Source organism: Cydia pomonella, chromosome 15 (assembly GCF_033807575.1).
Source record: "Cydia pomonella isolate Wapato2018A chromosome 15, ilCydPomo1, whole genome shotgun sequence".
NCBI classification, from domain to species: domain Eukaryota; kingdom Metazoa; phylum Arthropoda; class Insecta; order Lepidoptera; family Tortricidae; genus Cydia; species Cydia pomonella.
Genome location: NC_084717.1, coordinates 6,786,060 through 6,809,663, shown reverse-complemented (window position 1 = coordinate 6,809,663; position 23,604 = coordinate 6,786,060). Strand labels below are relative to the sequence as shown.

The following is a 23,604-nucleotide window of genomic DNA, read 5'->3' as shown; positions in this document are numbered from 1 at the left end:
GCTGTCAATGTCATTTGGTTTTTTTTGTCCATGGTTCCGTAACAGATGGTCGGTCACACTTGTTGTACGGCAATAAACATATACTTGTGGTTCTTTTATCTTTTTATAATTTCCAATTATTAATAAAGTCCGTATTATTAGCTTCCCAAAATGAGTAACTCTTTTTATTGTTGATGTTTCGAATTATTCCGAGAGTCAAACCGGTCAGTCGTGGTATCCATTGAATTGGGAAGGTTTTCATTCATGAGTTTGTCTGTGGTTTCTCGGATTGGAATTTTGATAAATCATTGTTCGATCGATCTTCGAGATGTGAAGGATATTAGAAAATCTTTCGGCAATCAATCTTAGGGGTATGTAACCTACTTGAAGGTTTTATTTCCTAAAACTGTGGTAAAGTCAAGTTAGTAATCGTTAATGTAATTTTGTTACAGCTCGTCCCAAAATGTGCATAATTTAGCGTCTTAGAGCCTACCTAAAATGGCGGCTGCTAATCTTTTCCCTTCAATTTAACATAACTTGGTGAGTTTCCACACTTTTTAAATATATAAAGAAGGAAAGGCGGAGGTAGTGTGTCCTTTCGCAAATGGGTTAATATAGTGTTTTATGTGGATTTTCCAGCAAAACCTAATGTAACGTCAACCACCTCTTCGTCTTGCCACGCGGTCTGCAGGCGCCGTCGTTGGTATAGGAAATAATGGACCCGGCATAAACCCCGGTAAGTCATTTAATCGCTTCATTGCCTTAATTTAAATCGCGTTGTGCCTCAGTTTAAAATATAATTTTTCTATAAAACTAAACGTGTTAAAACATAATTTTTTTTAACCTAGAACATTTTCTTTGTTCTTAGGGTTTTTTCCTGGACCCTGGTTTTTTCCTGGACCCTGGTTTTTTCCTGGACCCTGGTTTTTCTGGACCCTGGTTCTCTAAGGCTGTGCCATCCGGTGGCAGCGTTCTTCTTGGCAGTGTCCGTGAAGTTAAGACTTTTATGAATATACCTTTAGTTAAATATGGATTCTTTACGCTGAACAGGTAACCTGTAATCCCTGTGAGCAATTGCTTACTGCTAAACATCCCCGGAGGTTGGGGCATAACTTTTACTTTAGACAGTGTTATGTTAGGAAGACAAATTTTGATATTGTTGTCCGTAGACACAGAGATGTCTATGATGTATTTAGTGTAAATTTCAAGAAATAGTGGTGTCACTAAGAAGTATTTAGTATTACTTATTTACTAATAAATAACTCGTGTTGACCGTAGCGGGTCATATATATTTAAGGAATAAAGGTGTGTATTAAATAAATTTGGGATTTTCATTTGGATATGTCATGCGCTTGATGAGGATAGTATCCTGGCGTCCTACCTTAAATTTTTGGATACCTATTCTCACTCCATAGTGGCCTGAACCGCGACCCTATCTATGATTGTAGTTAGCCGAAGGTATTTGTGAACTTTTCAGTAGTGAAGTTTGGTGAGTTCTGGATCACTCCATAGAAACACGTTTCCTTCTATGGAAACGGTCTTTAACAATAATAGAATCAGATCTTCTCCATATCCAGAGCTCACCCACAACTATTACAGTGGCATGCCCAACGTATGGCCTATGGAGTATGACATGTCCAAGTGAAACATTTTTGCATTATTTTAGTATTAAGGTTATTTTATGTAAAAGGGATTGCAAGTTATTGTTTTAAATTGTTGCTTGAGTTGGAGGTTAAACTTATAAATTTAACCAACTTATAAATAAAACTATACTACGCTAAATAATTAGCCTTACATAAGAGAAATTTTCTCACTATTTTAAAATACTTTAAAAGGGTTAAAATCTAATAAAGTTTTAACTTACTTTAAAATATTACAATTCAAAACCTGACACTGACTTACTTCTGATATTAAATATCAATCTTAAAAAATGGATTTCCTAAATGCGGGATGTAAAATCATACATTTACATAAAGACGAAATGGCACATGAACTGGCGATTCGCAGACTTCCGGTTAATCCTGTATCGCGTCGGTCCAGCTTATGTCATGCGTTAAAACAGACTGCAGATTTAGCCAAAAAGGGTAGTTTGAAGTGCCAGGACTTGTTAATAAGTAACGAAGTTGCCGAATTGGAGCTCTGCCAACGTAAGGTAGAGGAAATAGATTTAGAAGCGAAAGGAGACTTAACGGCGTCGGCGATTGATAGACTATCCTCGCGATGCAAATATCTTTTGTGTCGTGTTTCACGGTTACCTCAGGAGAACGAAGCGGTACTTCTGTTGAAAACATTAATTACTTCTTTATTAGATCGGTTGAATGAGCAAGGCTCTTCTGCGTCGTCTGGGTCAGATGATGATTTTCAATCTCCTAACGAATCTCGTATTGTTAGGGAAATTATTTATAAATCGGACAAGACTTTCAACATAAATTCCTTGAATTTGAAATTCAAAGGTGACACCTGCGTTCGTACGTTTCTGTCTCGCCTTGAGGAGTTGCGAGATGCCAGAGGAATCTCAGAGAGTCGTATATATAGGGGATTTCCTGAAGTTCTTGAGGGTCCGGCGTTGTCGTGGTTCCGGTCGCAACGTACGAAACTTACTACATATAAGGAGGTCACCGCGGCTCTACAAGAGGAGTTTGACATACCTGATTTGGATCACCAATTGTTGCAGGAAATACGGGCTAGGACTCAAGCAAAGTCCGAAACAATTGTCTTTTTCGTATCAACCGTGTTAGGGATGTATGAGCGTCTGACGAAGGAGGTTCCTGAGCAAGAGAAGCTGGATACTATGATGCGGAATATTCGCCCAGAGTATTCCAAGGATTTAGCCTTACACGACATAGAATCGATAGAGCAATTGAAGTCTTTGTGTAAGCGCATTGAATTGGCGCAAGTCAAGGCGAAGCAGTTTCGCGAACCGATTCTCTCAAACAAGACTAATGATTCTTCCTCTGACAATCCGTCGAAGAATGTAGAACCTCGTAATAAGTCGTTTCAGTCTCGTTTCCCTAATTCTTCCAGAAACTTTGTTGCTTCTGTGGCACAAAGCTCTTCTCACACGAAATGTTTTCGATGTGGTAGGTCCAATCATAACACTAAAGAGTGTAAGAGCTCTCGAGATATCGTTTGCTTTAAATGCGGAGAAAAAGGGGTGAAAACTCCAGAATGTGTTAAATGTAACTCCAAGACAAAAAACTAAATAGGGTCTTTTCTGCTAATAACAATTCTAGATCTTCTGCTCCCTGTCGTGCAGAAAAGACAATCTTCTTTAATCCTCCGAAGGGAGATGACAGGGTATATGCTCTCTTAAATATACTTAACTTGAATTTCAAGGCGTTATTAGATTGTGGAGCCAGTGTTAGTTTCCTGGGCCACAACAGCCATTTAGTATTCGCCACCGGTGGGATACCTATTCAAAAACATACTAAACCGGTTATGGTGAATGTAGCTGACGATCATCGAATCGTAGCCACTGAATATATGATTATACCAGTAAATTATAAAGGTCAAGTTAAACTTATACATTTTAATATTCAACCGGAGATTGCTACTCCAATGGTACTTGGTTTAAACTTTTGGAGAGCCTATGGATTAGCTCCTGGCCTCATTACTGATATAGAAAAGACTGATTCTCATTATATTGCTAGTCTTGACGTTTTACCGTCAGAGACAGGACTTACTACATATGATTCTTTATCTTCTGAACAAAAATCTCAACTTGAGACTACTAAATCTCTTTATGATCAAATTGATACGGATAAGGTTGGTCTGGGAAAGACTCACTTAATTGAACATGTTATAAATACTGGGGATACTCCTCCGATAAAACAAAAATATTATCGACTTAGTCCTTTTAAACAAGCTGCTTTAGCGAAAGAAGTTGATCGTATGCTGAGGGAAGGAATTGTCGAACCTTCGCATTCTCCATGGAATTCTCCTGTCGTTATGGTGGAAAAACCTAACGGAGATTTAAGACTTTGTTTAGATAGTAGAAAAGTAAATGCAGTTTCAAAATCTGATGCGTATCCCGTACCACACGTTCAATATATACTGGACAACTTACGCGATGCGAAATTCCTTACATCTCTTGATTTAAGTGCGGCATATCATCAGATCCCTCTTAGTGAAGACTCTAAGGAGAAAACTAGTTTTACTGTACCAGGGAAGGGATTATTCCATTATAAGAGAATGTGTTTTGGTTTAGTAGGTGCCTCTGCTACTATGCAACGTCTCATGGACAATCTCTTTACTTCTCATTTTGATCACAAGGTTTTCTGTTATATTGATGACATAATTATTTGTACTTCCGATTTTGATGAACATATAAGGTTGCTCAATGCCGTTTTTGAAAAACTAAAATCGGCAAACTTAACTATTAATATGAAAAAATCATCCTTCTGTAGGAGTGAACTTAAATATCTTGGGTATTTAGTTGATCGATACGGTCTGCGAACCGATCCGTCTAAAATTGATGTAATTTTAAATTTTCCTACTCCCAAAGATGCTAAGGATATTAAACGTTTTCTGGGAATGTGCGGTTGGTACCGACGTTTCATTAATAATTTCGCAAAAATAGCTCGTCCCTTATCTCGCTTAACGAGTAAGAAAGTAAAATTTGAATGGACAGATGAAGTCAACGATTCTTTTAACATACTTAAATCTGCCTTAGTGTCTTCTCCTATTCTTAAATGTCCCGACTTTAATGAATGCTTCTATATCCATACGGATGCATCTTCCTACGCCGTAGGCGCTGTTCTGATTCAACCTTTTAATGGAGTCGATCATCCTATTGCCTACTGCAGCCGCACACTTAACCAACCAGAGACGAACTATTCAGCTACTGAGCGTGAACTCTTAGCGGTGATTTATGGTCTTGAGCAATTTCGTGCATATGTAGAAGGGAGAAAATGTTATATTGTAACAGATCATGCATCTTTAAAATGGTTTCAAAACTTAAAAAACCCTACAGGACGATTAAATAGATGGGCGTGTAGATTGAGTCAATTTAATTTTGAAATAATTCACCGGAAGGGCAAAGAACATGTCATACCTGACTGTCTTTCTCGTATTCACGTTAGTTCTTTAAATTCTGCTACTATTCAAGATCCTTGGTATCTTGATCTATATAGAAAGGTGTCTGAAAAACCTACTCTCTTTCCCAACTTTAAAATTGAAAATGATAAACTCTTCCGTTACTCTAAGAATAAGTATCGTCTGACAGCTCAATTTGACTGGAAGCTGGTACTTCCTTATGAGCATCGTAATGAAGTCCTAAATAAGTGTCATGATGATCCTACAGCAGGTCATTTTGGCGTGGGTAAAACTCATTCCAAAATAGCCGACATATATTATTGGCCTACTTTATTTCAGGACGTGAAGGAATACGTCGACTCTTGTGAAATTTGTAAAACTTATAAACCTGTTAACTTAGCTCGTCCTGGTTTGATGGGTAATCCACGACGTATATCGTCGCCAGGCGAAGCAATATCTTGTGATATTCTTGGTCCCTTTCCTCCATCTTATCTGAGAAATCAGTATCTCTTCGTATGTGCTGATTATTTCAGTAAGTATGTGACTTTGTTTCCACTACGCAACATAACTGCTAAAGCTATCGTTAAGTGTATGGAAAAAGGGATATTCCTTATACATGGGGTTCCTAAATATATATTCTGCGACAATGGTGTTCAATTTACTTCCAAAGACTTTCGAGAATTAATGTCCAAATATGATGTCCCTCATATTTTCTATAACCCTAGGTATCATCCTCAGACGAATCAAACGGAACGAGTGAACCGTGAACTAGTAAGAACCATTGCCTCATACGTGCGTTCTGATCACCGTAACTGGGATAAGAACGTATCGGAAATACAATGTGCATTGAATACAGCTCGTCACGAAGTAACTAAAAACACACCGTATTTCTTAACACATGGTCGTCAAATGATTCTAGATGGTTCCCTTTATAATAGCGAAGGTCCCATAGATCAAAACGCGCTCGAATTAGATACCAGTGGTGCTTTTTCTGAAAGACTTAAAGAGCTCAAAACTGTATTTCAAAAAGTGCGTTACTCGTTGATTGCCTCCCATGAACGTAATGCTAGGTATTATAACATGAGGAAGCGTCACGTAGAACTGGAAGAAGGACAAATCGTTTATAAAAGATGTTTCCCATTGTCAAATGCAGCAAAACATTTTTCTGCTAAATTAGCGCCCCGTTATGACAAATGTGTCATTCATAAAAAATTGAGTCCTCTTGTATACTCTTTAAAATCCTTAGAAGGAAAACTTCTAGGTAACTTCCATATAAAAGACATTGTACGTCCTGGTGAAGCCGAGCCGTCTTGTTAGCGGTACTCGTCTTAACACCAATTGGATACTTACACTTGAAAATATCCTATGTGATACTAAATATTGAACGTACCTACTAAACTGAATGCGACCTGGCACAAGCTGGTTTTCATCAGACTGGGTATTTGTTCCATGCTTTTGTTTTTTATTGGTACCGGGTGCACACGGACCAACATTAATCTTTCACGTGTCCTGATAAAGACATAAAACTTTAAATAATCTGAATAAACTGCAGAAACTTACTTTACTTATAAACCCTAAACGGGCCTATTACATGAAATATTATTAATTATTGAAAAAGGGACTACGTTCTCGCTAAACTTTGTACTGTAACTGAACTTTTGTTTGTAATTTTAGGAATTGTGTAATAGCTAGAGAATGCAGCTTGTTACATACTCCCACTACTGTCGGTGATAGGCAATTTCTTTAATAAAGGGAAGGTTGTTAACGTTGCCGTCTTTGACGTTTTCTTTTAGGTTTAGGAAAGCGCGCACTAGGAATAAGAAGGTTCGAACCAAAATTAGTCGTTAGATTTCCTTGGTCGAACTGATCATTCACCAAGTCATAGGTATAACTTTGGTTGTAAGACTTGTTTTTCTTTATAGATTATCTATGGTTTCTTATTTACGTTTCGTAGGTTAAGGTGTTCACTTCCTATTGGGCGTATATCATTAAAAAAAAAAATTTTTTTTGAAAAAAAAAATTTTTTTTTTAACCCAACTAAAGATGAACTGTAACACTTTGGGGTATCCACCCAGTGTTATAAACAGCTGAGTAGCATATTATATAGGTACTTTATAGGTTAGAAAATGGTATGTTTGTTTTGGTAAGATTTGGTAGTTGAAATGTCTTCGACACGGATGTCATAGTGGGTCAGTCAAGAACTGAGACCTGTAGTGATATTTTCAACTTTACCTATACGCTTTTAGCTATATTGAGTGGACAAAACTTACCGGAGCGGTAGGTCAGTCTGTGCGTTCACTCCGTTGCATTTTGCGCATCCATGTCGTGTTCCTGCGTTGTGCTAGGACACAGGCACTTTGTTTGCGTTGGGGTATATACATTTCACAATTGAAATACATTTTAAAACATAGAAATACCACGTATGTATGATTTCGATAAAACCGAGCAGTTGTTTATTTCAGCGGTAGACACTGACGGCTGTCAATGTCATTTGGTTTTTTTTGTCCATGGTTCCGTAACAGATGGTCGGTCACACTTGTTGTACGGCAATAAACATATACTTGTGGTTCTTTTATCTTTTTATAATTTCCAATTATTAATAAAGTCCGTATTATTAGCTTCCCAAAATGAGTAACTCTTTTTATTGTTGATGTTTCGAATTATTCCGAGAGTCAAACCGGTCAGTCGTGGTATCCATTGAATTGGGAAGGTTTTCATTCATGAGTTTGTCTGTGGTTTCTCGGATTGGAATTTTGATAAATCATTGTTCGATCGATCTTCGAGATGTGAAGGATATTAGAAAATCTTTCGGCAATCAATCTTAGGGGTATGTAACCTACTTGAAGGTTTTATTTCCTAAAACTGTGGTAAAGTCAAGTTAGTAATCGTTAATGTAATTTTGTTACAGCTCGTCCCAAAATGTGCATAATTTAGCGTCTTAGAGCCTACCTAAAATGGCGGCTGCTAATCTTTTCCCTTCAATTTAACATAACTTGGTGAGTTTCCACACTTTTTAAATATATAAAGAAGGAAAGGCGGAGGTAGTGTGTCCTTTCGCAAATGGGTTAATATAGTGTTTTATGTGGATTTTCCAGCAAAACCTAATGTAACGTCAACCACCTCTTCGTCTTGCCACGCGGTCTGCAGGCGCCGTCGTTGGTATAGGAAATAATGGACCCGGCATAAACCCCGGTAAGTCATTTAATCGCTTCATTGCCTTAATTTAAATCGCGTTGTGCCTCAGTTTAAAATATAATTTTTCTATAAAACTAAACGTGTTAAAACATAATTTTTTTTAACCTAGAACATTTTCTTTGTTCTTAGGGTTTTTTCCTGGACCCTGGTTTTTTCCTGGACCCTGGTTTTTTCCTGGACCCTGGTTTTTCTGGACCCTGGTTCTCTAAGGCTGTGCCATCCGGTGGCAGCGTTCTTCTTGGCAGTGTCCGTGAAGTTAAGACTTTTATGAATATACCTTTAGTTAAATATGGATTCTTTACGCTGAACAGGTAACCTGTAATCCCTGTGAGCAATTGCTTACTGCTAAACATCCCCGGAGGTTGGGGCATAACTTTTACTTTAGACAGTGTTATGTTAGGAAGACAAATTTTGATATTGTTGTCCGTAGACACAGAGATGTCTATGATGTATTTAGTGTAAATTTCAAGAAATAGTGGTGTCACTAAGAAGTATTTAGTATTACTTATTTACTAATAAATAACTCGTGTTGACCGTAGCGGGTCATATATATTTAAGGAATAAAGGTGTGTATTAAATAAATTTGGGATTTTCATTTGGATATGTCATGCGCTTGATGAGGATAGTATCCTGGCGTCCTACCTTAAATTTTTGGATACCTATTCTCACTCCATAGTGGCCTGAACCGCGACCCTATCTATGATTGTAGTTAGCCGAAGGTATTTGTGAACTTTTCAGTAGTGAAGTTTGGTGAGTTCTGGATCACTCCATAGAAACACGTTTCCTTCTATGGAAACGGTCTTTAACAATAATAGAATCAGATCTTCTCCATATCCAGAGCTCACCCACAACTATTACACACTTATCAAAAAACTGTCTACGGTATAGTATATAATTATATACATAATTTTGTCCACAGCGCCATGAATACATATAAGCAGTAGTGGCCTTAACCTTTGCGAGGCCCCGGGCGGCCCTTATAAAAATCTGATCTGCGAGGTTGATGCGAGGCCCTGGGTGGCTCGCCACCCCCTAAGGCCGCCACTGCGTATAAGTGTTATGGCGTATACGTCGTCAAAGTAACCTTCACACTTTCAAGTTAACATTAGTTCGCATACGCCCGTGACCTTAGCCTGTGAGTGACGTTATTGTTTATCATGTTTTGGGTTCAAAGGGTTAAAATGATTAGGCTTTTACTGAAACACATTCGTAAATTTATTTTTTGCAGTTAGAAATGCATAAACACATATGCACCAACCAAGAGTGCAAAATAAAAAAATGTAGGTATTATTTTTTATTTATTTATTTATGCAATGTGAAAAAAATATGTATATGCACAAGCCTATTTTTAGGTAGTTTACCCTTCTGCTTTTAGGTACCTAGTTTACATCTATAGATACATAACAGACGCAACCTAAGTACTTACCTACTGTTTGTACTTTCTGCTTCCTGGGTCAAAGATCGGTTACAGACAAGCCTTTTATAATGAGCGTACTCGTACGAGCGTTTGCACGCTCACACTATAGACCAACTGCAAGGAAAAGTAACGCGCGCGCAAGGTAGTAAAAACCAAATGTAGTGAAATGTGATGCGCGTATAAGTTGTACCACCGAAACGACCGGTATACGCGCGTAAAAATACTCTAGTCTGAAACCACCAAAATAACTCGGCCATTTTTAGTTTGAGAGAAAAGTTTATTCAAATAAAACACTTTTATTTTAGCGTTTTCTATATGATGGAATTATACAATATATGTGTCATAATGACAGCATATACATAAAGTCCTCGGCCCCCTTTTATATATTCCTACTCTAACCTTATTTACCTGTGTCTTGAAATCACCAATATAGGTATATACAAATACATAACCGATCATTACGCTTGTTGCTCGTCAGTCACTCTCCTGCCTCGATACAGACTGCTAATAACATGAGAATAAAAGTGATATTTTTGGTAGCAATTTTAGTATATAGTTTAACAAATAGTGATGTGTGCTCTTTGAAAATTTTAGCAGTGAATCCGTATCAAGGAAAAAGTCATTATTTCGTATTTCAACCGTTGTTGCTCGAACTGGCAAAAAGGGGACACGATGTCACCTCCATATCGTATTTTCCTCAGAAACAAAAAGCCAAAAACTTTACCGACATCTCCTTAGCTGGTTCAGTAAAAATTTTGGAAGATGTCTTTCCTATTGAAAGATCATACAAAACCGTAATAAGTATCGGTTTGTTTTTAGCAACCAGTGGTAGTGATAATTGCAGAGAATTGTTGCGAAATGCAGAAGTGCAGAATTTATGGAAATCAAAAGCAAAGTTTGATGTAATATTAGTTGAGCAGTTCCAAAGCGACTGTTCCTTGGGATTGGCATATGTGTTGGGAGCGCCTGTGGTCGGTCTGACTTCACACACTCCAACGCCCTGGCATTTTGACCGGTTTGGCATGCCTAACAACCCATCATACGTTCCCTTCATGTTTTTCGAAGGAGGAACCAAACCATCTCTGTACCAACGTATAGAAGCATTCGTTTTTAACGCTTACTTCAATACTTTATACACATATATGCAAAGGACCGATCAGAATACTTTGGCTGAATATTTCGATGATGTGCCTCCACTGGAAAATTTGGCAAGAGATATGAAATTCTTACTTTTGTACAGAAACCCCATCTTATTTGGACCGTCGTTAATTCCTGAAAATGTCAAAGAGGTTAACGGATATCACGTCGCGACCCCAAAGCCGTTATCAGGCGTAAGTATTCCATTCATCTATATTATCTAAATGTCACCAACGCGGAGCCGAAACTTCGAAAACTAGAAAGTTAAATTTGCACACCAGTACCCCTAGTGTAAATTTAGTCGATAGCGAAACGTGACGTACGCGTTTGCGTTAAGTCTCATTTTGTATGGGTTTTTGAACAGCGCGCCAAGCGGGACGTTTTGGAAAGTCAAAAATCTCATACAAAATGACACTTAACGCAAACGCGTACGTCACGTTTCGCTGTCGAAAATATTTACACTAGGAGTACAGGTTAAATTTATAATGTGTACCTACAAGAAATGAGAAGCTATTTTGAGAAATTCAAACCATAATGGGATTCAAAAGGGGATCAAGTATGGGGTTCAAGTTTTATTTTATGCTAGGAATTTTAACCTTTGTAAAAACGTACTCTATTTAAATCTAAGAAAACGAATTTTAGCGTTTTTGAAAATAATCATCTTCTTAAAGGGTTAAAAAGAGGATGAACGTTTGTATAGGTATGGAGTTCAAGTTTTACTTTAAGCTAGGAATTTGAAATTTCGTTTAAAGGTATTTTTTTAAATAGGCGCAAAAAAACCTTATTTCAGCGTTTCTGAAAATTCATTTTCTAAGGAGTTAAGAACCATTTCGCTGCAACTGACGTTCCTGCTTACTGGCACCAGCTTGTTAAACTATGAATGTGTAGGTATCTTTCGTTAGCTAAACTAGCTAGAGCTCAACAAGGGGGGGGGGGGTAGGCGTACATGGGCTACGGAGACTGCTTACCATCAGGCGGGCCGTATGCTTGTTTGCCACCGACGTAGTATAAAAAAACGTATTAGTTGTTAAATTGAAATTACCAGAAAATTGACATTTTTGTGCGTTTCTCCCGCTATAAATTGCTGTTACACTGGGAAAAAAATACAGTAAGTGCTACGTGTTGTCATTTTTAGGAAGCATATTAGATAATGTATGTGTACTATGTTGCAATTTATCACAGTTATTGTTTTTTATAAGATATTCGCTCTAAAAGTTTGTGGTTCGTATATGACCCTCTGCCCGTTTGGGATCAAGACAAGTGGTATATATGTGGCCACTGCTCTGTAGGGTATTCACATAATATTTAAGGGTTAGACTATTAATATAAAAGAACCGTTTTTTAGGGTTCCGTACCCAAAGGGTCAAACGGGACCCTATTACTGAGAGTTCGCTGTCCGTCCATCCGTCTGTCACCAGGCTGTATATCATGAACCGTGATAGGTAGACAGTTGAAATTTTCACAGATGATGTATTTCTGTTGCCGCTATAACAACAAATACTAAAAACAGAATAAAATAAATATTTAAGGGGGGTCCCATACAACAAGCATAATTTTTTTGCTGTTTTTATAAATAATGGTACGGAACCCTTCGTGCGCGAGTCTGACTCGCACTTGCCCGTTTTTTTTCCAGTGACTAAAATAGCACAATATAAGTATCTTCTATTTTTACGACGTAGGGCCACTGGGCCCACTGGTAACGGGCAGTGAACATATATCGACCACAGGGTTTAAACAAAAAAAACTAGAAATTAATTTTCTATTAAATAAAATAAATAAAATGAAATCACTTTAATTCAGACAAAACTTATAGTAATAGTTGCTTCAGTCGATAGGTATGACTAGTCTCAATTTATTTACATTATTATTATTGCAATATAACACTGTTATTTGTTATTTATTTGTAGTTTTACATGTATGTAAAATGTATAATTGTTGGTGCAATAATGAATGTTTACTTACTTATTTATCAACCGCAATCCACACTCAAAAGTAAAAAAATTGTCAGACATGTTTAAGGGTTAAAAGGTTTTGAAAAAAGGCTGTGTCCCTAAAATTACCAATGTCTTTAGGCTACGGTATTTTTTTTATGAACTTAAGAAATATCTTTAAACACTTTCAGACAGTTCTTATATAAAAGTTTCGAAAAAAAGATGATGGTGAGGACGTGAATAAAAAATATATTACTTAATGGCCTATGCAATATTTCTAAGAACACTTAAAAGCTGCTTATAAGTTAATAAATCGTTTAATTATTAAACTTGTGATGTACGCTTCAACACAATATATCAAACCTTGAACAAGGTTAACTTAGGACACATTGTACACTGATATAACTATTATCCACAACGTGAATTGCATATTTTAAGCTCTTTATCAATAAACCGTCTACGCAAACAATCATTGTACACTTAAATAGAATTTGCGCTTGCTGCCGCTCAGTCAGTCTCCTGCCGCGGTACAGACCGCCAATAAAATGAAAATAATAGTGAATGTTTTGTTTGCAATTTTAGTGTGTAGTTTAACAGTTAGTGATGTGAACTGTTTGAAAATTTTAGCAGTGAATCCGTATCAAGGAAAAAGTCATTATTTCGTATTTCAACCGTTGTTGCTGGAACTGGCAAAAAGGGGACACGATGTCACCACCATATCGTATTTTCCTCAGAAACAACCAGTCAAAAACTTTACCGATATCTCCCTAGACGATTCAGTGAAAATTTTGGAAGATGTATTTCCTATTGAGAAGTCGTACTTGAGTGTATTAGGTATGGCCATATTTTTAGTTACCAGTGGTACGGATAATTGCAGAGTATTGTTGCAAAATAAAGAAGTGCAAAACTTATGGAAATCGAAAACAAAGTTTGATGTAATATTAGTTGAGCAGTTCCAAAGTGATTGTGCCTTGGGATTAGCATATGAGTTAGGAGCGCCTGTGGTTGGTCTGACTTCACATACTCCGATGACCTGGCATTATGAACGCTTTGGCATGCCCAGCAACCCATCATATGTTCCATCTTTATTCTTCGGAGGGGGCACTAAACCAACTTTGTATCAACGTATCGAGGCTTTCTTTTTCAACACTTACTTCAATACTTTATATAATTCGTACGCTCAAAGAACCGATCAGAAAACTTTGGCGCAATATTTCGATGATGTGCCACCATTGGAAGAGTTGGGAAGGCAAATAAAGTTTTACCTTATGTACACGCACCCTGTCTTATTTGGATCGTCGTTGATTCCTGAAAATGTTAAAGAGGTTGGAGGTTATCACGTTGCAGCACCAAAATCGTTACCCGGCGTAAGTGTTTACATTTTTTATCCTCATCTCAAGAGACTTTAAATTAATAAATTACGAGAGAATGCACTTAATAGTGAATTGAAATACGAATGCATAGCCTTGATCTTATTAGATCTTTGTGAGTTGTGACTCGCATTAAAACTATGGGATCAAATCCTGTCTAAAGCAAATGGATGTACGAAAAACGACTCTTCGTTGAAGGTAAACAAGGTTCAATCTCAAGTGAAAACAGATAAGCAGATCTATGAAGCAACATCAATCGTGGTATAAGTACGCCACACGCGTCGCTACCATGTGTGGCGACGACATAAATTTGCCAATTTATAAGTTCACACACAATAAATCTTCATTGACAACGAAATGGATATTTAACCACAATGAAGCCCGGTCAAGGCAATCACTCAGATATTTTCCAAGCAGGATAAAAGTTTTAAAAAACCGGCATCTCAGGGAAATAATGTGCTTAATTAGTTCACTTCTTTTTATTATTAATGTTAAGCATGAGGAAATAGGAATAGGAGGAGGAGAAATTATCATCTAAAACAAATTTCAATTTAATTTAGTTACCTATTAGCATGTTCATAAACATTTATGTAATACTAGCTTTTGCCCGCGACTTTGTCTGCGTAGAGTTAATACATATACCACTTTCATAAGTAATTCAACCCCGCCCCCCTTCACTCCCTTAAGGGATGATTTCCGAGATGGAAACTATCCTATGTCCTTCCCCGGGACTCAAAAAATCTCCATACGAAATTTCATCTATATCGGTTCAGCTGTTCAAACGTAACTGACAGACAGAGTTAGTATGGAGTGAAATGTAAAAAAATACCAAAACTGACTACATTGAGTTGTATCCGGCCTTATTGAAGAACTAGATAGAATTATGTCAATCTTGTAATCAGATTATTATGAATGATGATATATGGACGAATTAGGTGATAAGATACGTATTTTAAGCGATGACATGATTTTATTATTCGGTAACACAAATAGATAATATTATCAAAAATATTTTCCTTGGTATGGTAGTACGCAGGTATGTACGCATGTTGCTTCGTTTCCAATTGATTTTTATACAGCAAATGTTAGTACCTATACCTACATATTCTGAAGCCTTATTAAGTTATTACGCAATATCTGAGCTATAACGATAGGCATGCCTTGAGACTAGCCATAATTCAAGTCACTGTGGTAAACGGTTTTTAAATTAGATAAATCAGCTAAAATCTTAAACGGCGGCAAATGATAAGTTAGCCCTCAATTGAGTTTGTAACATAAGAACACATTAAGGTCCGTGATTTAAAATGATATTGGTCCCACTTATTAACTGCGAGTGTCCGCAAACTTGTCAAATCATGTAGGGGAAACTGTTGTACCTTGGGCCTAGTTTTACCTCGGACAGTTTGCAGTATTTCCACATTGCCACGGTTAATGAAATATTTCATTTATATTATTTGAAACGTTATTATTAATAATCAAAATCAAGCTATCAACGAAACTTGAGAGCGGCCGGAATATAAATAGTGTTATGAAAAGTTAGTATTTCGAATTTTACATCAAGGATGAATATTTCATGTTTTCAGAATCAGAATCATTTATTCGTGATAAACTATAACATACACAAGTATAATACAATAGGGAACTTTAGAACTCTAACTCTAAATACATAAGTTGTTTACCACGAAATGGTCCCGCCTCCCGCCTCAGCATAATTCTAACCCAAAGGTTTTGCTAATTGATAATAAAACTTAATATAATAGGTTAAAGACGTTAAAGTTCAGTTAGTTAGCTACTCGATTGTAGGCCCATTTCTAATTTCAGCTTGGAAGTGCTATTACGAAGCTTACTTTCCCGCTTTAATATCTTTTTAAAGTATTGATCCATGCGAAAAGTAAACCAGATTTTTTTGTAGAAAATTTTGGGTAGATTATTTCCGTTTAACAACGTGGTTACTATTGGCCACCGTTTACGAGTTATTTTCGAAAATATAGAAACGTGGACCATAAAATTGATTTTAATTAACTTTCCCGCTTTAATATCTTTTTAAATGTTGATCCTAGCTAAAAAGTGTACGGAATCTTTCTTGTAAGCAATTTTATATAAATTATTTGCGTATGAGAACATTTTTTGATAATATGGGCCACCGTTAACGAGTTATTTACGAAAAACTAAAAAGGGACCTTTAACCGTAATAAAAATAGTGGGAATCCGTTTAAGGGCATATTTCGTATCGTGTTCTGAGTAGGAAAATTAAGAAGAAAAATTTTTTGACACGAAAAAAAGTTCATTTTTTCTATGGGGCAGGTGATCTAAATGGGCTAATGCTCCATACAAAGGTCAAAAAAAAAAATATTTCTGAATAATATTTCTTCTATTTATCTGAATACGATACCGAATATGTCCTTATACGGATCCCCGCTATTTTTGTTGCAACCAGTATAAATATTATTTCTATGATTATATTATAAATTTAGTCATTAAAATTATCATGTCCGCGGTACAACGGAACATGTCCAAGGTATAATCATCCATCAACCATCAGCCGTAAAAGTGAGATGAATTCATAATTTTTCCATACAATTTCGCAGCTCACTGTACATCAGGGGTGTTGTTCCTTGGTCACTTTTTCCTTTTTTGTCGTCTACCTATCCTATATATAAATAACCCAATCCTTTAATTTTGTATCGTATTAGATAGTTTATTAATGTATCTTATGATATTTGGATAAACAACAATCCTGCAACCTCTAGTTTTTTTTTCTAAACTCATAAAAGAAAAAACTGTCCGAGGTAGAACAGGTTCCTCTACCTACATATGGACGTGAAAACAATATACCTACTACCAAGGTGGTCTGACCAAATACGTCAAAAAACAAGACACATCAAACATACCTAAAAAGGTATATTCAGGCATCGAAGATCTATGATAATATCCTATACATAATACCTATAGATCTTCCGCTCAACTAATGTGGTTGGTAAAAAGTTATTATTGTGTACCTATCCATGTAATGTTCCATTACGTTACTACATTTTCATCACACTTGCTCGTAAAAGATCTTATTTCATGCATATGTATGATATTTGAAATGTCATTGTATTTAAGAATGGTTTCGCTTAAAATTAACTTTCTTCTTCGCAAGTCTGATGAAAAATATTGTGTGTAACTCCGGGGGTCAGAATGTTGCAAACTCCGGTCTTTAATTCAAGACATGTCATTAAGTAACACCCTCGTTTCCGATATTTCACTTACCCCCCTCGTTGCACAATGTAAGTACTATTCTCATTTGGTATTTCACAGAACGTTTTATACGTGCGTATATGCTCGTTTTTAGAAGCGCGTGTAGGCGCGTACAGGCCAAATGTATCAAAATCTAACGCGCGTGCAAGCGCAAATGCCGAAATGACGCTAGAAAACGCTAGTCTGTAACTGCCCTTGAGCATAACTACTTATTTATAGCACATTTATTGCAATTAACGCTTTTTACGCTATGCATAGGTATGTGAACTAATAACCTCCATACATGCTAAAGAAGCTCTCCACTTGACTATTTACCTATCTTCTATGCAATCATGTACGAATACGAATTGACTGACTCTGCTACAAAAATGGCTGCTTATAAATCAAAAAAAGTCTTAGTCTTTATCCATTTACCAACGGGGTGTCAAAAAGGCTATGTCGACATAATATTACTCCAACACTAACACGGATTTCTAATAGCGATTCTCTCTGTTATCATTCTGAAAAACGTTATATGCTATGATAAATTTTGTAATACATCATAGTCGCTAAATATATACTAAAGAAACAAAATTCTAATGCTGGTTTTAATTACTAATTATGTTGTGGCTGATCTCGACCGACATAAAGAAGTGCACGTCATCATCACGGGTATCTCGACCAGTATATGAACAATACCTGAGTAGCATAATGTATATACATGTTAACCCTTTAACCATAGTCAACATAGATGGAGATCACATTCAGATTATTCTAGGCTAGGCCACTGCGGGACATACAGCTCCAATTACGCTCCAATAGCTTGTATGACATGAAATTCTAGGAGAGCCTCTCTGGCCCTTCCATACATTCTACTTTCTCGGCCTAAAAATCCTCAAACCTCATGCCAATACTTCACATCCAGGGACATAGTAAATTATATCTACAACTACCATAAAATAACCAAATACAAAACTTTCCAGGACCTCAAGAAATTCATTGACGAAGCGGAGCACGGCGTGATCTACATTAGCTTCGGCTCGATGCTGCGGGCGACTTCCACTCCTCGTGATAAGCTGGAAGCCATCATCTCTGCTGTATCCGAGCTTCCCCAGAGGATCGTGTTCAAATGGGAAGAACCGAACCTTCCTGGAAACCCGAAAAATATTTACGTGTCTAATTGGCTTCCTCAGAATGATATTTTAGGTAGGTAAAAGAAAAGATATTGCTATACCTACGCCGGAAAAAAGCGAATAGCAAAGTCTAATCAATGGAAAGGTTTGACATCATTCTCGTTCCAGGTTTGGAGCTGTTTGAATCATGTAATACGATATGTACATATCGCATGTAAACATGTCGCAGACCAATTGTAAGATTTCATACAACGGCCACAATGGCGTCGTCAATTTACAAACGTGAATAGTACGGAAATTGCCGAAAGTAAATTGTAAAGTGTTTGCATTTTGTAAAATCCCTTACGACTCTAAGACGACGCATTGTAAATTATGGCGTCAGGTATCTTCATTTATTTCAGCAATTACAAAACTCATGAAAGTTTTGTTTGGTGAACTGGTTATTCATGGTATCGACTTCATTTTTGTAGTTGTTGTTACACGATTTGTTAACTTTTATAGCAGAGAAAACCGTATCAATAGTTGCCTCTTTTTAAACAAACTTTTTATTTTATACAGGCAAATGGGATCGATTGAAGCTTCTAAATTTTCCATGAAGATTAGATTTACTTTAAATGGTAAAAACAGTTGTGCCGCATACGAGCTATAGAATAAGCTAGCGCAAAAGCAAATCAACTACGCGCAAAGTATCGGGATGAGCGCGGGATTCGGGATGCAAGCAAAGAAGCAAGCGCCGCATTTTTAGATTTTATTGTTTAACGATGCGTCACCTTAACAGCGCTGTGTGCAATTAGCAGCGGCATTTTGGTCGATTTAATTAATTAATTTACCACGCTTGACGCTGCACATCGAAACAACGAAAAACGCTGGGGTGTCCATCAGATCTGGAGTTTGTCGGACTTATTCAGGGCGCGGGAGGCGACGGAGGCTTTTGGAATTCGGTAGATCCGGCGCTGCGTAAGAGCCGCCTTTCCGCCCACGCGTGATGAAGCAGAGTCACTACACTCGGCTCCGCAGATTCGGCTTGCTGGTCGCCTGGCGAATAACTTGCGATACGACGCGGCGCGGCGGCCCAACGGCATTCGCGTTCACAAGGAGAACGCCCACGTAGGACACTTCCATAGGTATCAAAGGATTGAATTCACCCGCGCCGCGCCGCACAGCGAGCGAGGGATGCTCTCCCTCCGCGCCTCAGATTTCACAATTGCTCTCTTGGGGTAGGACAGACAAGACCACGCGGATAGTGGGGTGCTCTGATGCGGTTTTTGGTGACTTTGAGATTTTGGTGACCTAGTGGATGATGGTGTAGTATAAAAGTTAATATAAATTGATAAAACAGCAAACCATGATCACCCTGAGACAGCCATCACGTTTACTTTGACAGTATTGATTGCGCACTAACAATTTCCCTTTGGAAGTTTGCATAACGTTTCACGTTTGTAAAATGACTACGCCGTTTGTAAAAGTCCAAATCTTACAGTTTGACTGCGACTATACAATAAATGCCATTGTCTCGATCGCGATATTGTAAGAAATAAAAAGCGGCCAAGTGCGAGTCGGACTCGCCCATGAAGGGTTCCGTACCATTTATGACGTATTAAAAAAACTACTTACTAGATCTCGTTCAAACTAATTTTCGGTGGAAGTTTGTATGGCAATGTATATCATATATTTTTTTTAGATTTTTCATTCTGTTATTTTAGAAGTTACGGGGGGGGGGGGACACATTTTTCCACTTTGGAAGTGTCTCTCGCGCAAACTATTCAGCTCAGAAAAAAATGATATTAGAAACCTCAATATCATTTTTAAAGACCTATCCATAGATACCCCACACGTATGGATTTGATGAAAAAAGATTTTTTGAGTTTCAGTTCTAAGTATGGGGAATCCCCAAAATTTATTGTTTTTTTTTTCTATTTTTGTGTAAACATCTTAATGCGGTTCATAGAATACATCTACTTACCAAGTTTGAACAGTATAGCTCTTATAGTTTCGGAAAAAAGTGGCTGTGACATAATCGGACAGACAGACGGACATGACGAATCTATAAGGGTTCCGTTTTTTGCCATTTGGCTACGGAACCCTAAAAAGGCGTCTTCAATAAACTTGATGTACATGTATACAATATCAAACATTCCAGTTCATAAACTACTTACTTTAATAAATAGTAAAGTTTAATGCTTGCGCGCAGCTACGACGAACGAATAAATTTAGCATTACCTACTCTATTGATTGGAGGAATGGAATTGGAAGTATACCTCCAAACAAATTCTTTTTAAATTGAAATACTAATTATAAAATCTACTCGTAGGATCTAGGTAGTAAGTATCCAATTTTTGGTACATTCTAATTAATTTTTTTTTCTCATTCCAGCTCACCCGAACGTGATAGCTTTCTACTCCCATTGTGGCCTATTAGGAACGACAGAAGCCATCCACCATGGTGTTCCCGTATTGGGCATGCCAATCTTTGGGGATCAGCCCTCAAACGCAGCAGCAATTGAAGAAAGCGGCCTTGGCGTTCGGATCGACATTACGACCCTGACTAAGGAAGAATTGCTTAAACAGTTCAAAATCGTTTTAGATCCAGAGTGAGTAATTGTCATCTATCTAGAACACCGTACAAAAGGTAGCGGAAAATTTAACAACGCATTTTAATTAGTTTCGCTAATTTATTCTAACATGAAATCAAAGACGTTGACTACGCATGGATTAACTTTGTAACGCAACACAACTGGCCAAACGCAGTGTACCTATATAATGCAAATTCTGTGGCAGCAAGGGAAGTGAAAACATAATTATGAGAATTCACATTGGCGGTTTCATTTCCGTTGGGTTTTGTATTTTATAAGAATTTTATGCCAGCTTTTGACTTGACCTGTGCCTTGACATAAATATTAATTACTTTTTTTACATTTCAGATTCAGGCGTAAAGTAAAACGAATTTCCAAAGCGTGGCACGACCGCCCAATGTCTGCAATGGACACTGCTATCTACTGGATAGAATACGCAGTCAGAAACAAAGATTTGAACTTCCGCACGCCCGCGGCCGATGTGCCTCTCTACAAATACTTTAACCTAGACATTATAGCTATATTTACATGTATATTTTACGCTATGATTTATGTTATTAAATATGTGTTAAGTTTAAGAAGAACGCATCCGAATAAGCAGAGTAAGAAATCTAAGATGGCGTAGTTTTGTGAAATTGTCATGTGTGTATAGAAGTGTTTTTGTGAATGCAGCACAAATGTTTGACTGTTTAATAATGGTCTAAGATACGTTATAAGGAATAACTATCCTCAACTGTTATTTATTTGTAATAACTGTAATAAGAAATAAATGAGTAGATAATATTCACATTGACACATTGCAAATAGGTTGCCTAGTAAAATTGCGTTGACAGATTTTTTCACCTTTTTTGTTTGTTATTTAATCGTAAATTATATCAAATGACAGCTTACTTTATATAAAATCTAACTGTAATAGGTTTTCTTATAAAAAAGTTGGTCCAGTCCATGGCTGCCTAGATGAACCGATTTTTATCTATAATTATCCGTAGATATTCCTTATAACGTATCTCCTATGTATTATAAGAGCTGAGGTGGAACATTAAGATTATTCTGACAGAACGGGACCTATCGCGTATATTCAGGGTCAGGCGTTATAAATAAATGTTATTTATTTTGCCTGACCCTAAACTTTCAAACGCGACGTCGCTTTGTTGGTCGGACGAAGAGTTGTTACTTGACACACAAACATTCAGACGTTTAAGGTTTTTTCAGCCTTGTATTTGCTAATCTTTCGATTCCAAGACGACAGAATCTAAAGGAAGAATGAGACGTCACATCTGAACGTCATCGTTAGGAAAAATTAAATAAATATTATAGCACGCGGTTAAGTCCCATTTCCTTTCAATTATTATTATTTATTTTTTTTATACTACGTCGGTGGCAAACAAGCATACGGCCCGCCTGATGGTAAGCAGCCTCCGTAGCCTAGGTATGTACGCCTGCAACTCCAGAGGAGTTACATGCGCGTTGCCGACCCTAAACCCGCCCCCCCTCATTGAGCTCTGGCAACCTTACTCACCGGCAGGAACACAACACTATGAGTAGGGTCTAGTGTTATTTGGCTGCTGTTTTCTGTAAGGTGGAGGTACTTCTCCAGTTGGGCTCTGCTCTAGATCTGGAATGACATCCACTGGCTGTGCCCTACCACACAAAGCAAGATGACATTCACAATGCCCATACCTCTCTTTTGGACGTAGTTTAAGGACGTACCCGGGTCCAATTACCTTGTAAATCGATATTTGTATCGCTTTTTGTAATCACCTAACCGACCAGGATTGCCTGATGAAAAATGAAATAATGAAATATGGGTCTGGATCCCTTTTCTCAACTGAAACATTATTTATTATTATTTATTTAATACAGAATAATTTATTAGAAATATTGTTAAAAAATGTATTACTTTGACTGTTTTTTTATTTCATTTCAACATTTTCAGAGTAGTAGTTTAAGTAAGAACTTAAACTAAGAAATTGAATGTGTGACCCAAGTAAGTAAGGAAAATAATGGAAGTACCTATAAAGAAGTGGTCAAGAGTATTTCTCCTTCAATCACAATTTTGTACGAATATGCAGCTTTTTTCATCATTAAAAAAGTGACTTTCGTAGAAGCCATTGTAGTTTTCAAGTTATGATTCAAGAAACTACCTATTGCAAGGTATGTTTTTCTGCCATAATATGCTGGATCCTGTAGGGAGGACTATAGAAATTAGAATCCCAATAGTTCCAATGTTACATTTTAACAGTGTTCAAGGCAATGCCGGGAGGTTTAAATATTTTCGAAGGTAAGAAGAAAATACCATTCGTAGCGCCCATGCAGCGATGAAAACAAGCGATGATTATTTTAATTTTGTTTACGACAAACATGTCCGATGACACTGTGCCAATATTTGTGCAATTTGATTTCGCTAAGTAAAACGAGATAGAGTGCATCTACGGAGGTACGTGCGCCAAGACATACGTCATATGCCTTCATTAGTACAAGAAGGACCCGAATCAAGACATCATTACTCATGTGTTTATTTTAAAGAATATCTGGAGCGAATTGTTTACGGAGCTAGAGAGCGAGACGAAATTACCAGGAATTCTCCTGCTAATGTGCACTTTACCTGTCCTTACTT

The 23,604-nt window shown here is 37.2% G+C and overlaps 1 protein-coding gene and 1 long non-coding RNA gene across 3 annotated transcripts; both read left to right on the top strand.

Moving 5' to 3' along the window:
- The first annotated feature begins 6,477 nt into the window (after positions 1-6,477).
- LOC133525664 (uncharacterized) lies at positions 6,478-8,790 on the top strand. Its single transcript, XR_009800606.1, has 2 exons — positions 6,478-7,840; positions 7,922-8,790. It is a non-coding gene; the product is annotated as an uncharacterized LOC133525664 (long non-coding RNA).
- A 902-nt stretch (positions 8,791-9,692) lies between these two features.
- On the top strand, positions 9,693-22,892 carry LOC133525658 (UDP-glycosyltransferase UGT5-like). 2 transcript variants are annotated; one of them, XM_061861995.1, is made up of 4 exons: positions 9,693-10,956; positions 18,266-18,488; positions 20,789-21,005; positions 21,336-22,892. In XM_061861995.1, the coding sequence occupies exons 1-4, from the start codon at positions 10,138-10,140 to the stop codon at positions 21,610-21,612; spliced, it is 1,536 nt and encodes a 511-aa protein (XP_061717979.1). In that variant the 5' UTR covers positions 9,693-10,137; the 3' UTR covers positions 21,613-22,892. The 2 variants fall into 2 exon arrangements, with proteins under 2 accessions (XP_061717979.1, XP_061717978.1); XM_061861994.1 differs by lacking the exon at positions 9,693-10,956 and adding an exon at positions 13,178-14,060.
- The last annotated feature ends 712 nt before the right edge of the window (positions 22,893-23,604 follow it).